This window comes from Ambystoma mexicanum, chromosome 9 (genome assembly GCF_040938575.1).
Source record: "Ambystoma mexicanum isolate Mex_15411 chromosome 9, UKY_AmexF1_1, whole genome shotgun sequence".
In the NCBI taxonomy this organism is placed as follows: Eukaryota; Metazoa; Chordata; class Amphibia; order Caudata; family Ambystomatidae; genus Ambystoma; species Ambystoma mexicanum.
Genome location: NC_090931.1, coordinates 1,177,961,167 through 1,177,976,542, shown reverse-complemented (window position 1 = coordinate 1,177,976,542; position 15,376 = coordinate 1,177,961,167). Strand labels below are relative to the sequence as shown.

General features: G+C 42.8%; 1 protein-coding gene across 3 annotated transcripts in view; it reads right to left on the bottom strand.

Moving 5' to 3' along the window:
• LRP1B (LDL receptor related protein 1B) overlaps window positions 1-15,376 on the bottom strand; it is a 4,835,697-nt gene that overhangs the window by 3,920,033 nt on the left and 900,288 nt on the right. For all 3 annotated transcript variants that reach the window (XM_069616528.1, XM_069616527.1, XM_069616526.1), the window contains exon 3: window positions 4,314-4,451. In XM_069616528.1, coding sequence (XP_069472629.1) covers window positions 4,314-4,451 — 138 coding nt within the window. The remainder of the gene's footprint in view (window positions 1-4,313; window positions 4,452-15,376) is intronic.

The window sequence follows — 15,376 nt, the reverse complement described above, 5'->3', positions numbered from 1 at the left end:
TAATAATGGCCTGGAACACATTGAAGGGACTCTTTGCTTTACCTATCAAATGTCAAACCACAGTGAGTGTTAAAACAATCTGCACATGTTGTATGCAGATTTGGTTAAATGCCTACTCTTTGCTCTGCCTTCTCTCTTCCTCTCCCCTGTTGATTTCATGTCTGATACTGCACTGGTCACCTGGCTACCTTCTGATTTCGGGCCCAGGTCCCTACCTGCCCATTTGCACACCTGCACTGCCTCCCGACAACCCTTGCACTTGGGTCTGTATCTGTAACCCTACAGTCTCCCTACCTGCACTTTTGGACACCTGCTGTCTGCACTTACCCTTGCACTTGCCACCTGCTGGCCGCACATCTTGTTATGATCCCATGTACAGCACTGCCCTCTCCCAATTTCCCCCGGCTCATTTCCCCTCCAGCATCCCCTGCACTTGTGAGATCTCAATGTGACTTGGCCTAGTAAGATCGTTGTCTACATCCTCCCTCTGTTTCCCCTTCCTTGCCACGTTGTTTCTTGAAACACTTGTGTATAGGCGAGTTACAGATGCATATCATATCATATCATACTGCAGAATAGTACATCCGTATTTACTGAGACGTGTAAATCAGACGGGATGGCGGGAGCATAAAGTTGGGGAGGGTGAGAAGGGAGACAATTTACCAGGTTTTGGAGTTATAAAATTGCAACATTTTGTGTGAAAAGATGATTGGTTGTAACAGTCTTATTTGTCTGGCTGACAATCTAAAAATGTAATGATGACATTTAAAAAAAGAAAGCAGCGCTTAGAACGCATGTAGGTGTGCAAACTAGCAGATTTGCAAAAAGAAATATGGGCAAATTCACATTCAAATTGAAATTGAACCTCCGCGTAAGCCCTCCTTCAACTCCATATGTTCATTGACCTGCGATTAATGTGTACTTATTTTTCCTTTTGTGAGCTCTGTATAACACAGATATTCCCCCCACACTGTATGTTTGTGCTTATTTTGTTGATGTTTGTCATTGTTTTTTTTTTTTACCATTAACCCCACTTTCTTAGCTGTGTATGGACATACTTGTTGGAAAGGCTAACTAAAGTGATCACGTGTTAACAGGAGTCACATCAGTAAAGAACCACAGCTATTTTCCCGCCATATTACTTGTCTTATTTAAACCATAATGAGAATGAAGAATGCTATAAACACATGCTGTGCGCAGATGTTTCTCTGTGGCTGGTTCATTGACCACAGACCCTGTTAGCCTGGGCCACAGCAATAAAGCCCCATGGTTAAGAGCTCTAAAAATATATATAATGGGGTTTGGTAAAACAACAAAAACCTGTGTCTGTGCGTCATAATGCCGTATCTTTCATTGATTGAAGTGAAAGAAGTGGTGCCCGCCCGGTATTGACTTGTGGTTATTAAAATAAGTGGTTTTGCAGAAAGGCCGAACGGCTACTGCGTGTAGGAGGCAATCTTGTTTAGGTCTTAAGCGTGTGAACTGCTTTGATGTATCTTAGTTTGAATGAGATGAAAAGAACCATTGGATAGTTAAGTTAATTTTCTCAAGGCAGGCAGACAGTTACTTTTTTGCAGAATGCTAATTCAGATGCAGGCTGTCAATAAAAAAGGAGTCTTGAATGCCACTCGCTGTAGCTTGCTTTACATTTTCAAACATGTCAATGTGTTTCGAATAGATGAGTGGACGGCTGAACTGTAACAATGACCGGATGCACGAAGGCAACTAAATGTAGACTGAATAGTTTATTAAAGTTTGCATAGTGCATTGTATACACATATACACAATGATAGTTACAATATTTGAGTATGTCAATAGTTCAGTTATGCTTATGAAGGCTACTGCATGTTGGTAACTCCACGACCGACGTCACGTTTCTCGGGAAAATGCACAGCACCCGCATTCCGTTTTTCTCAGAGTATGAACCGACTTTGGTAAAAGGCTGCCATAGAATGTTTTTATTATTTAAAAGCGCTCTAAACATCTGTGCTTCTGCTTGACTCCTGTGTCCCAAGTGGGTTTAAAGATAAAGGTGCATATCAGACTCATTTAGAGGCAAAGGCAAGGGTATTCTCTGCGTCTTCCTTGCCTCACAGCTAGCCAGTTTTGAAATGATGTGGACCCAGGCACCATCAGTAGATCTGTACATTTCGCCACCAGTCTGTACAACATAGGACGTGCCTCTGATGCTTGACGCAAAACATGTGACAGGGCATCAGTTCCACTTGCTTTCGGGCTGTTGGTGCTTCGAAAACACGCAAAGGACAACATCACAGCCCAACTCAAAATGAGTGCCACAATATGTTTCTTAACACCTCCACGGACCCTCTTTAAAAAGGCAATGTTATAAGTCTCCTCTGCACATGCTATGTAACCATACATGCATGGGATATGTCTGTGTCATTCTAGGAATGCAGCAGTGTGCTTAGCTGTGCATGGCTTGACTTTTTCACTCGATTCCAAGTTCACCCATTTCTCCATTTACCCCTCACTTTTACGCTCAAATTAATTGATGATACATGCATGTTCCAAGTGAATGCACAGTGAAAACTATAGAATTTCTTGGCATTGGAGGATACTGTATTGGAAAGAGGAAACCGGTCATATAACACGCTTGCATGGAAACTCAGAACACTGCCATTGGGCCTCATTACGACCCTGGCGGTAAGTTACCGCCAGGGCCGTGACTTTACCGCCATGGCGCAAACTACGTTTACGCCATGGCGGTAAGGGGATTTACCGCCCCATTCCGACCTTGGCGGGGCGGTAAATCCCCAATCCCCATTTACCCTTCCCCATTCCCATTTTTGCCCCATAGGGCATAATGGGAGTGGGGAAGGCGTTAATTACGCCACCGTAAATTACGGTGGCGTAATTAACACCAAGTTCCCTTACCGCCATGGTTTTTTACACCTGCTAAAAGCAGGTGTAAAAACCGCCATGGCGGAAAGGGAACTCGTAATTGGCGGAAAGGGGTTGGCGCAGCTAACGCTGCCGCAAACCCCTTTCCGCCAGGGTCGTAATGAGGCCCATTGTATCGTTCTTCATTTTAGTAGTAAGCCAGGCATATCAGAGACGTCCATGCTCTCTGTTATCTAGGACAGCTCTAATACAGGTGTACAGAACAGACAGTCCTGTGGCCGCTACACATTGCGTGCCATAGGTAAGTCCTGCGTCAGTGTAATTGAAAGTGTCGGCTCAACTTGTTATTCGAAAAGAGCAACATATGCTGATAGTCTGGACCCGACGATTACGTGTTCATTTCTGTGTTCTCAAATGCATTGAAAATGAGATAATGGGTCACATTTATAAATCGTTTTCCATGGCGTTTTTCCATAGGAAAATGCGTTTGCAAATCACGCCCTATGACTTGATAACCTCGAACACTTTTCTGTAATTACTTGTAATATCACTGATGTCAGTTTCTACACACGTGCTGCCAATTTGGTAGGAGTGGGTGCATTGCACACACATATTCCACGACTTTCTACTGTACTTTTCAGGTATGAGGAAGCTGTGCAAATGAGTGCTTAGAATGCCTTTGTCTGTGAGTGTCCAGTTGATATCCGGGTGACATGACTGTAGATTAGCACCAAAGAGAACACATCTCACGGCTCAGCTATATACAGTACAAAAGCTAGAATTCTTTGTATGCCACACGCGTGTGCTGTCATGTATATGGCGACGCATCATACGTTCTGTCTCCCCTTACCATACCTGCTCCACATGTGTGGTGCACATGTTCTGCACAACGTTATGCGATGCACATGTGAAGTAGTCGTCTAATGAAACACTGCTATGCTGTCTTAAAATACCACTTGGTTTGTGTTCAACAAAATGTGCTTTTCCCTCCTTCAGCCTCTTCCAGATAACCCAGTAGAACATCCGCTGTGCATAGTGCATGGAGCTGTACAGGCCGTATGCACAGTTACGCATACGCCTTGGCTATCTGTATTTTACGAATGCAGTGAATTTAACACATTTCTAAATGAATGCATGTTTCTAACTCCCCGAATAAGGTTTCTGCCACGTTCGGCCGTCCCGATGTTTTGCACTTCACCTTCCTTCAGTCCTTGTCACCATAGCCAATAAGGAGGGACACTGGGAATGTTGGCCCACATGTCCTGCATTCTCTGTGATATCGCCCTCTATGTATGTACGGATGTGCCTGCCTTTCGTTATGAAAGGACACATATGAACAAGTGCAAATGATAAAAACAGCCCAGCATGTATTCATTTAGATACACACATCTTCAAACGGTTAATTGTATCAGGCTCTGTCACTTCAGTGTGCCATCACATGGTTTACTTACCACGACAATGTGCTCCTTCGTCGTACCCATCCAAACAGTCATACACACCATTGCACAGGCTAGACAAATGGATGCATGTAGTTGTACCAATACATGCCATTTGATTCTTTGGGCACTTGAATTCCACCTCCTCTGGACCTGCATTGAACAGAAAAGAAAAAAAAAAACATTTATCATGAAGCCGTTCATCTATCATGTACATGCATCTTTATTTTAAAGATAAATATACATTTGTAGTTCACATTGAAATGTCATTTTTTAAATCTGATTATTATTATTATTATTATTATTATTATTATTATTATGTTTTGACATTACAAATAGAGCTTGTCCAGCAGCTGAAAAGTAAAATGCAGTAATTGTTTTACCCAATGACGAACAAATGTTGCAACAAAAAAACTAAAAGTGTGCAACTATTTCTCCGCTAAAATTCGTTGTGAAATGATCATTTGCTACTTCATTGAGAAAACACGGTTATTTGCCCTCACTGGAAGGGATGTTGCCTAGAACAATCGAAACATGCCACACAATAAAGTAAATCGAACAGCAGGAAACAATGTTCATGATCTTCACCCTGTCACGTCAGCACATATACCAATTGCAATGAGTAAGAACAGAACATAAACACGCATTGTTTTTGGGAAATCAGGCTACTAAACCTTGTATATGTTTCAATGTGAAACCAGGCAGCTATCGGGGCTATTGGGAAAGCCTAGAAATAAGACCTTCTTGCGCAAGTTATGTGAACAATACTGATAAATATTGATACCTATTGTAGATTCCTGATTGGCATACCAGTACAAAGAGTTAATTACATTCATTTATTTGACTAGGACAAACTTGAGACAGACTGTCAAAACATAGATGGACATGACCATTATACGTGGGGGAATAACAGATGTGTGCTTTAATCAACCTTTCGTGCACATCTGTACAGTATGCCATAACACTGAATAAAAACATATTAATGATGCTAATGGGATTATTAAAGCCTGGGCCGTGAGCAAAGTAAAGCTTTTGAAATTAATGAGGACACAATGCTGTGCAGTATTCATTACTGAAGTGAGTGGTGCGGTCCACAAAGTGTGGGAGGCAGCATGAGCACTCTCAAGACAATCCTTTTTTTTTGTTACAAGACCCATGGGAAGAAAACAGCCAAGCCAGCAGGGATAGTTATAATTGGAGCAAAGAGATAACAATGCAAAGTGGCAGGTAAAACATGGCAGGATAAAATATGAGCACAGTCACCAGGACCTTGAAATGTAGAAAGATAATAGAAAATAGGAGGCAGCAGAAGAACATCAGACAATATAAAAACCCACTGCTCGTGATCACAAAAGAATAGACACATGACCAATCTAGTCATGTTAATTCTTTAGATGCAGCGAGGTCCTTTCCTACACTAAAGCAGAGGAGAACCAAGAAGCAGATTGGTGATCTGAAGAGGGGGATAGGAGAAGGGGGTAAAGAAACAACATTTGCCCTTGCACAGCAGCACGATCCTCCATATTTGTGAACAGAATCGCAGGATCGGCATGAAGGGAACTGGGCCAGGTTATGGCTGCCACTCGGAGGATGATATCAGATGTAGGAGCAGTGGCCTGAGATGAAGAGACGTTCCAACTTTCAAGGGGAACCAATTACATGATCTAAAGTGTCTGATGATCAGAGCCAGAAGGGGATAAGGGGCATGAAATGCTGAAGAGATAGGAGCTGCTCTCTCTCAAAGGAGTCCACAGAGCAGGGGTCAAGGTTGCTGTGGGAGCCAAGGACACATTCAAAATGTTGATCAGCGAGGGGCAATCTCTCAGGGATACAATGGGAAGTTACAAGCAATTGAAAGATGATGCCGACCATGGTGGTCTCTGTAAGTGGTACCCCTCATTAATCCAACTGAGCCCTGGCACAAAAACATGTTTTACGATATTCATAGAATAAATGGATCAAGTGCAACCTTGCTGATCAAAGACGACTCAATGTGCCATTTTAAATTTGCTAATGTAACCATGCCAGTACACTGCATGCAGACCTCTAGATTTTCTATTCCCAGAAAGAAGGTGAATAATGCTGTAAGTAAATGAGGTCAAGCAAATCCAGTACTCAAGAACTGCATAGTACATACATGTGGCAACATTTTAGAACCACTAGTTAACCACCTACAATTAGGAAGGGCATGGCCATGAATGCAAGGCAAAAGTAAAACCCTAACCCATGTACAAAGGGAAGAGAACAAATCATATTATTAACATTGTGGGCCCTTTGTGAAACCACCGGCCATTTTCAATGCCATTCCCTATGCCAGGCTAACCAGGGACGAAATCAGTGAATAGCAAAACGTAATTTGACCAACACACCTTCGTAGACACCAAAAAGAAATCATATGAGCCACCTCCATAAAATAACAAATTTAGCTGTAGTAGGGTTGCGAGAAAGGCCTGACAAATGACTGATTACCATGCAGAAACACATTTCAGGACCAATTGAGCAAGAACGTTCATATGCACTTTTTTCAAAACAGATATATTAGGTTTATGATCGAAATCGAATTTATATTTTATATATGAACCAACTTAGAAAGAATGCTGCGTATGATAAGGGAACAATGCATTATCTGTAGTTATTGATACAGGTAAATCAGAGTAATTTAACAACCCTGAAAAGAACCCGGCACCACGTGAAATAATGGAGATGAAGGGTGCAGCAGGTGTGGCCACGCCCCCAACTGTTCCTGAGTATATTCAAAGATACAAGCTGAGAGTGGGTCTATGATCAGTTAGTAAAGCACTAAGAGCCATGTAGTTACCAATGAGTTTAGAATAGATTGTGCAACTTAAGTATGCTGACAGATAGATTTCATTTTGCTGTAAACACAGGCAGGGAATAATCAAAAGGTGACATACGTAGACTCAAAGAACACTAGCATGTAGAAACGAAGAACCCTCACACCTAGGCACGAAGAACATTAACATGGCAGAGAATTAACAGTAGTAGCGCCATTGCTAAAACCATACTCTGCTAGGCCTCAATTGAAACATGCTGCAGCCTGACATAAAATCCCTTAAAACAAGTTTCCAGGCCTCATGGAAGATACAAGTGGATACCGTGCAAAGTGATCGTATAACAAATTAATACATAGCGCACACATTAGGATAGTAGAAAATACAACAAATTGATGAATTTGAGCTCTGAACAGGGATCACATACCAGGTGATCGCAACGTTGACCATTCATTCCTGACCCAATTAGATTGGGCAGCTGCCACTTCCTTAGCACATCCAGACACAGAGATAGGAGCTAAGGCTACAAGCAAATTATGGCAGATAACCCCTTGGGCCTGGCAACAGAGGGGAGTAACTTCTTTAAAACTGGATCACAGCAATTTTCCCATCTCTCCTTGCTGTCACATAACTTGGTGCCATGCAATGTGTCAAGGTCAGCTGAGAGTTGTGTAGCAAGTACTTCTTCCAAGATTTTGTCAATTTGTCAGGAGGTGCGGAATGGGCCGGTGGTTGGTCGTGTTGATCTAGGGTTGTTATTTTTCAAATGAGGTCATATGAGACCAGGGTGCCGGGAATTACCCTTCTGAAATTGAGGCATTGATGATGCTGAGGAGCACGTCGAGAGTCGGGCCCATCAATAATTTAATGATGGGGGTTGGGATTATATTGTCAGAGTAAGAAGTAGTTTTGAGGGAGTGTGACTAATCAAATGTAATTGTCCTGTCTCTCCAATTGGGAGACTCCCCCTTTGAGTTTTGGGAGGCAGCCCACTCCACAAGAATCTCCCTAAGGCTCTGGGCAAGTGTAACGTCACTAGTAGAGGCTTCCCTTTAAGAGACATGGACTACCATTACTCCCTAAGCCACACAGCCTAGTTGCATACATGGGAGTAATATCCACAATTACTAATATACCATATACCTGTTTGACTGAAGGTAATGCTGGAACCGACCAGCATGAAGTAGGAAATGAGTATATCTCTTTAAGAGGTCTGTAGACGTGGAGCCAAGTACCTCCACCCAAAGCTCCTCCCCCATGTTGCCTATATGTTGGGACCCAGAGTGTGAACCACGGGATTTCCCAGAGAGAATATATGAACCAAAGAGAATCCTGGAAGTAAGATTCCCATTGAGAAAGCCATATATGCATTAGAAAAAATATGATGGTCATTTGAATGAAATCCCTGAAGAAGTGTGAAAACTGAGCAAAGGAGAAGATTGATGACATCATAAAGAACCGAGCTGATGCACCCAGAAGAGATGCAGAGATGAGAGAATATAAACACTCTATCGGCACTCTAAGGAGGAGCTGCTAAAGAGGATCAACATTTCGGGCTTGAGATGACGATGTTCATGCTACAGAAATAATGAAGAAGATGTCAAGTCGTTTTACAATTGTACTGATGCAGTAACACAAGTAGACACAGTATTCCCAAAGGCTACCTATGTAGTGAACAGATTGCGGCGATGTGCCAACGTATATGCATAGGAAACTTATGAAATATAGATGATTCCACAACGCACTTTAGCAGAGCTAGATTCAGTGAAAAGGAAGGTGTTTCAGTATGTCGCAGTTAGAAATCAGAAAATATAACCGTGGAGGTGAACCAAGGAAGGGCTTGGCTGGCTCAACACCAAGAAGTTAAGGCCACCTTGGGCCTGAATGTTCGCACAATGTTCACATACCATGTGAAAAGAAAAAAACTCCTCTCTTGTTTGAGAAGTGAGAACATTGAAGACGTCAGAGGTTCATCATTGAATAGTATTTAAAATGCAAAAAGACTCGAAAACATGGTCTGGAGTCACGTGGTTGGTTGAGAATAGACAATGGGACAAGCTGTAACGAACCCGAGAAGAGTGTGCCCATACTCCCTCATATTCTCGAGCTCAGAGAACGGTTTGAAGGCTAAGTTCAAAGTTTAAACGACTGGCAGACTGCAAGGGGGATGATAGCTGAACAGGCTAATTGGCGCAAAGCTATGGTTATGACCAGCCCACCAGCACCTGAATGTTAGCCTGCATGCTGCTTGCGTAGGTGGAATATTACAGAGGGGTTCCAGGGTGCCAGCCAATTATAGAGGGCCACGTAATTGAGAGCCCTGTAGTTTGTATAACCAATGGGACGTTGTGTATTTGATAACGTTTGTAGAAACTTGCACTAGAGGATGGCTCAGTTGCCCCACCTGATGCTAGAGATCCAGTCACCTTCCCAATAAGTATGGAATGTATACCCAGATGATCCTGTTAAGCCTATCACCTTCCCAATTAGGTTTCTGTAGTTTGCAACTTAGGTTGAATTCAATGATAACAGAGTTTCTAGCATAAAAGTTGTTTTTTTCATGACATGCTTTGAGTGTGAAGATCAAGCAAATTCATTGATGTTCGTTGTAACTCATTGTTTTAGATAATTGATATTAAAACAGTTACACTTTTCCAACTTCCTGAGTTAGTTTGATTATTGATGTTTGAGTACATTGTGAATGTCCATCTATCTCAAAGTATTGCTACCTTATCTTAAAGGGTTGGGTCTGACACCCTAGTTCAGGTCATGCATGCCTAACTGGAATGAGTTGAGGAATTTGGAGAAACAGAGAGTATTCTATGCCGGCGAAGCTCCCTGACATGAGCAGACCTGCAGGAGGAGGCAGACCAGAGTACAGTTGCAGACACCATCACTTTCAAAGAGCGGCTGAAATGCCGAGTGAGACACTAGAAGCCAGGCCTATCCACCAATGGGACAACCGTTTTACTGCAGGAAAGCAGAGCCCTGCTGCAGGTGGCAGCGAGATCACGCCTCTACCGTGGTGGGCAGGACACCCAACCAAACATGCTGAGACCATCCCAGAAGGAAACTGGAAGCGTGAATATCTTCCAAGCAGCAAAGCCTGTGTACAGCTTAAGTGAAGCTGAGAACGGGAGACCAATGAGGCCGCAGAACAAATGAGTCATTGGGAACGTGAGCAGCTTCCCAATCGCCCACTTCACATACGGCAGAAGGACAGTGGGAGATGAGGGTATGATGAAGAGAAGGATGGAGAAACCCAGTACCGGACAGAGCACACTAGCAAATGTAACAAGAGGTCACCGAGAGCAATGGAAGACAAGAATAACTCATCTCAGCGCTCACAATGAGGTTCTCAATATAGATCTATTTATTTTGAACTGTATATAGCTGGAAAGGAGGGCATTGAATTATCCTTGACAAGAAGTCTATGAAGGTTCAGAAACCATAACCTAATAACAAAGGGAACATACTATATGAGCAACAAGCTGCAAAGATAAGAAACTGTGGCATAAAATCTGGTAACAGAGGAGGGCAGACAAGGTTGTCAAATACAGAAATTGCCAATAAAGAAATAATCCATAAATGGGGAAATATCAAGCGGCCAGAAACCACAACCAAGCAGAAGGAACCTGGACCAATAGACTGTGGAAGGTCTAAAACCTTCAACCAAACAAGTGACAAAGTATCTCAAGGAAGGTTGGCCTAATCATTTTTTAAAGAAAATATCTAATCCAAGAATATTCTAAAGGAATTACAAGAGTTAATTCAATAAATAAAGAGAGAATATTACTGAAGATTCTGCTAGATAAATAACAATGTTAATAAATACATTGATATAAAGAAGCCATCGGAAAAGACTGGTATATCAGGAGAATCAAGCCAATCTCCGGAACTGTTCAAGTTTACTTTCTTAGTCTTAGGGTCAGGGTAGAACTAGATTTGGATGGATGACTTTTCTTTCTTTGGGAATTCCTGATGACAGACAAGCACATTAAGATTCTTTAGATCGGGAGGGACAGCTAAGCCGTTCTTGTATCATTTAAATAAAAGCAGTCTGAAAATGTCCTCCAAGACTATGACTCCTTTGTCCGACACCCCAATAAGAAATCATTTTTTGGAGATCTGGGGAGAGAGAGACAGAGGGGAATTGTGCATGCCATGGTGAAAGGGGCACTAATGCTGTGAGAGGTTGATGTAATGGTCGCTCAGATTTTGTCTAATTTTTTGATAAAAACATGTTTTAATTCTGTCAAATGTTTCTTGAGTTTCTAGTACGTTGTGGTCAGATGAGGGTTTGGTACAATGCTTTACTACTACAAAGAGGGCTTTGCTACTGTTGGAGGCTGACACAATGATGGAGGAGTAGTACACATCTTTGGAGAATCAGAATTCCACAGTTTGTGTGGAGAGAGTTGATGTTGGTGCGGTGTCCCAGGTTATGGTTTCACCAGCATTTTTCTAGGGCTCTGATTGAGCATTGATGGGAGGCTAGCTCAGGGGTTGTTGGTTTGGTTTTATTCCTTCTGGTTTTTAGGGTTGGCATGAGTGTCCATCAGTTTCATAGCAGAGTTGTTGAATAATTCGAGGTAGGGAAGTCTACAGAGTTTGCTTCTCGCTCATTGACCGGGAAGGTTTTACATGAAAGGCGATGAGTGAGAGGGCATTTAGCGTGGCCTTTGTGTGCAGTTATCGAGTGGGTGACTGATAATGGTATGGCGGGGTGTTCAGACCAGTCAAGAGGGATGGGGTCTGCACACGTGATGTGTGGTGATGATGTGAACACTAGTTGTAGGGTGTTGCCTTTGTTGTGTGAAGTGGTTGTTTAATAATGGGAACATTTTAATAAGGGGCCTGAGATTCAAAGCATGAACATAGGTGGAAAGCAGATTAATTATAAATTGGACCCAATGGCCAGAAGGGTAATTGCACATAATGTCATATTATTAACATTGGTCAAGAAGGGAGATTGGTCTGATCCTGCTAATTTCACCTTCCTAGATGGGGATTGCAATATTGGAAATTTGATCTTGCTCATATCTAATTTTGATTTGATTAACAGAGCTGAAATAATATATTCACCCCAGTGTGGATTTAGACTGGGCCTGGTGAAACTGTTCAGGCACTATTCCTGTTAGTGGTTTGTATGAAATGTGTTTATAAGGGGTAGTTATATTGGGTCTTGATTGACTAAAACACTGTTTTTGATTCTATGGATCACTCACACTGTGGGATGCAATTAGAAACTGATCCTGAATAATTGATGCTCCTTGAGTCATTACATTGGAAAACGATGGGAAGTGTGCTGGTTGTGTTAAATGGAGAGCTCACAGAGGAATATCCCATTCATAAGGGTGAATGGCAGGTCTGTCTCCTCACCTTCATCCGTTTTAAGTGGTTTTTAAATAATGTAGTGGCCTGGCTGCTAAAGGCAACATATGACTCTCCACAAATGGGGAGGGACTTGCATTCCTACCATACTTGTCGCAGCAAAGGCTGTCAATCGGCGTGTACAGGCAAAGGGGCATTTACACTTTTGTCAACATTCAAATTTTATTGTACAGGCAAGGACCTCCTCATGAATACGGTGAAAACAAAGATGGTGTTGCTGGGGTCTAGAAAGCTTTTTAGACAGGACAAATGTTTACGGCAAACCCATTGAGCTAGTTCACTGCTTCACTTACTTGGTGTCGTACTCCCTTATATAGGATCCAGGAAAGCATAGATCATGAAAAGTTCCCTTCTACTGGCAGGATTACATTTTTGCTTCCAGTATCGATTGAGATCTCCCTAATTATAGGTACGGTTTTGTGGATATAGCACTGTTATTTGTATACATAAGACAAAGGCAAGAGCCAACATTTATTGGACTCAGTTATGGGTATAAATTATAACTCTCAATAGTACCCGGGACGCGCAGCTGAACGGGAATACTGTGTGGTGATTGGCTCATTTGCGAGCCATACCACACGGTATTCCTGTCCACGCCGTGCGTGCCGGCTACTCTGTTGAATGAGGAGGCTCGAAACGGGACAATCCCCGCTCCGAGCCTCCCTATGGCTGGAGGCTTCCCTCGTCCCCCGCCGGGGACTCAGGTAAGACATTTTTTCCCCTTTCCTCCTCCTTCCTCCCACTCCACCCCATCCCACTTAACTTCTATCTCGCAGTCTCCGGCGGGGGACGATGGAAACCTCCAGCCATGTGGAGGCTAAGAGCGGGGCCATCCCCCCTCCAAGCCGCCACATGGCTGGATGCTTCCATCGTCCCCCGGTGGAGACCGCGGTCCTTTTTTTTTTTTCTTCCCCACCCCACTTACCTTCTTTTTTCTTCTTATCTCAGGAGCAGACGCGCTGAGAACAGAGTGTTCCCAGCACACCCGCTCCCGATGGCCGCCATGGAAAGGGAAAATGGACTATGTTTTCCCTTTCCCGGCGGCCATTTTTTTTGCCGTTTTTATTTTTTTTTTCTGTTCCGAAACGTGTTTCAGAACAGAAAAAAAAGCAATTAGTACCCCGGTCTAACGGGCCGTTGTACTAATGGCAATAATCCCCTCGACTGCGGGCCAATACCGCCCAAGGTAAAGCCCCCGAGGCTTGGTTAAGGCCCTCGCTACACTCTGGCCTGTAACTACGGCCCGGGGCATTACCTGGGGCGGTATTAGTCCGCAGTCTTATTGCCACAACATTATCTTGGAAGAAGATACATTTTAAAGTCTCCGGGAGTTCTTCCGCACGTAGTTGAAAAGGAGCTGGGGATCTGCGGGATTTATTATACTCTGATCATACATTACTAAGTTACCTGTGGGGATCAAGACTAAGCGTGGCCGTCCTTTGGATAAAACACGCCTTGATGAAGCAAGAGACAGAGTTGCTGAGGTGTTTCCTTGGATGTCCCATATGAAAACCTGGCTCTTAAGACTTGGTCTAAAGCAAGCATGGGATAATCTAACTCCCATCCAGAAGGGGCATAGAGGGGAGTGGGCAGGTGCGGACTGGCCTATAGGGCAATGTCCATACTGCAAAATGCTTGTGTGGACCAGTTTTTTGGGTCAAATTGGGCCACTTTTTTGGCAAATGTGGCACAGTTTGTTAAGTTACTTCACTATGCAGCTAGTAGTTTGCACCATTGTTGCTCAAAACATATTCTTTACATTTCACAACTTGCAACACATTCTATCAAAAAACTCGCCCATGTGTACTATTAAAACAGTCGGTCACAATAGGAATGAATTGCCATTCGCAACTGCTGGCCACTTTTGCATTGGTGCCCGACACAATTTTCGGCCCAGTCCGACCCTGGTGGAGGATGACATATTAAGAGCTGTCTGCGCTAATCCAAGATTTCATGATTATTTTGGCATTAAGACGCATTTTCTCCTGGAAAATTAACTGAATAAAATGGTTCAGCCTGAGAAGAGGGCATTGCATACTACATGGATCTAGGGAATGTGATTACTTGTGACTTCGGGAGGTGATAGTCAAGAAAATGCAGATCATTTAATGTTTTTATTTGTCTGCCTTAAACCAAGTGCTGTGAAGGAGACGGCTGAAGCCGTCATGATTGGAGGCGGCAGTTTTCCCGTCATGTGGAAGAGGTGCTTCTGTGGGCCCACAGCACAGCCAGCCTTGAAGTCACCTTTGTAATAGGCAATTTTATATGACGGCCTTGGCGACTGAGGTGAAAGATGTCGAAAACTAGAAGTTGAACATTTCGGTGCATTGGTTTTCGTATTGGGAGCACCAATAATTATTTAATACATATATTTATTTTATTATGATGTACGTGTATTTTAATTTTGTGTCTTGCATATTTCTTAATTTGTATTATCAATTTAAAATCGATTATGGTGAATTGTGAATTATGTTTCATTGCTATTCTGGATTTTTCCAAACCTCTGAAACCACACATTTGCCTTGTCCAGAGAGTTCACACACAAGAGCCATAGAGTTAAAGAAATAGCTCCCTTTTCTGCAGATTGTGGGGTATTTCTGAATTGCTGACCAGGAAGATGCATGGAGCTGTCATAGAATTCACGTGGTCTTAAATCAGTGTTGCTTCTTTTACATCAATGAAAGAGACCATTGTTCTGCACGTGCAGACTTTATTTTAGTACCTAGTAATAGGCCTTTTCTGCAGCCAGACTCATACAATGAATCTTCTGCACTTGATTTTATTTATGTTTATGTATGTGTTGTTTTTATTGAAGTTAGTGACTTAAGGGATTTGGTAGTGGATATTTACACTTGAAAACAGACATGTGAGAGTGGATTAAAATGCGGCAGA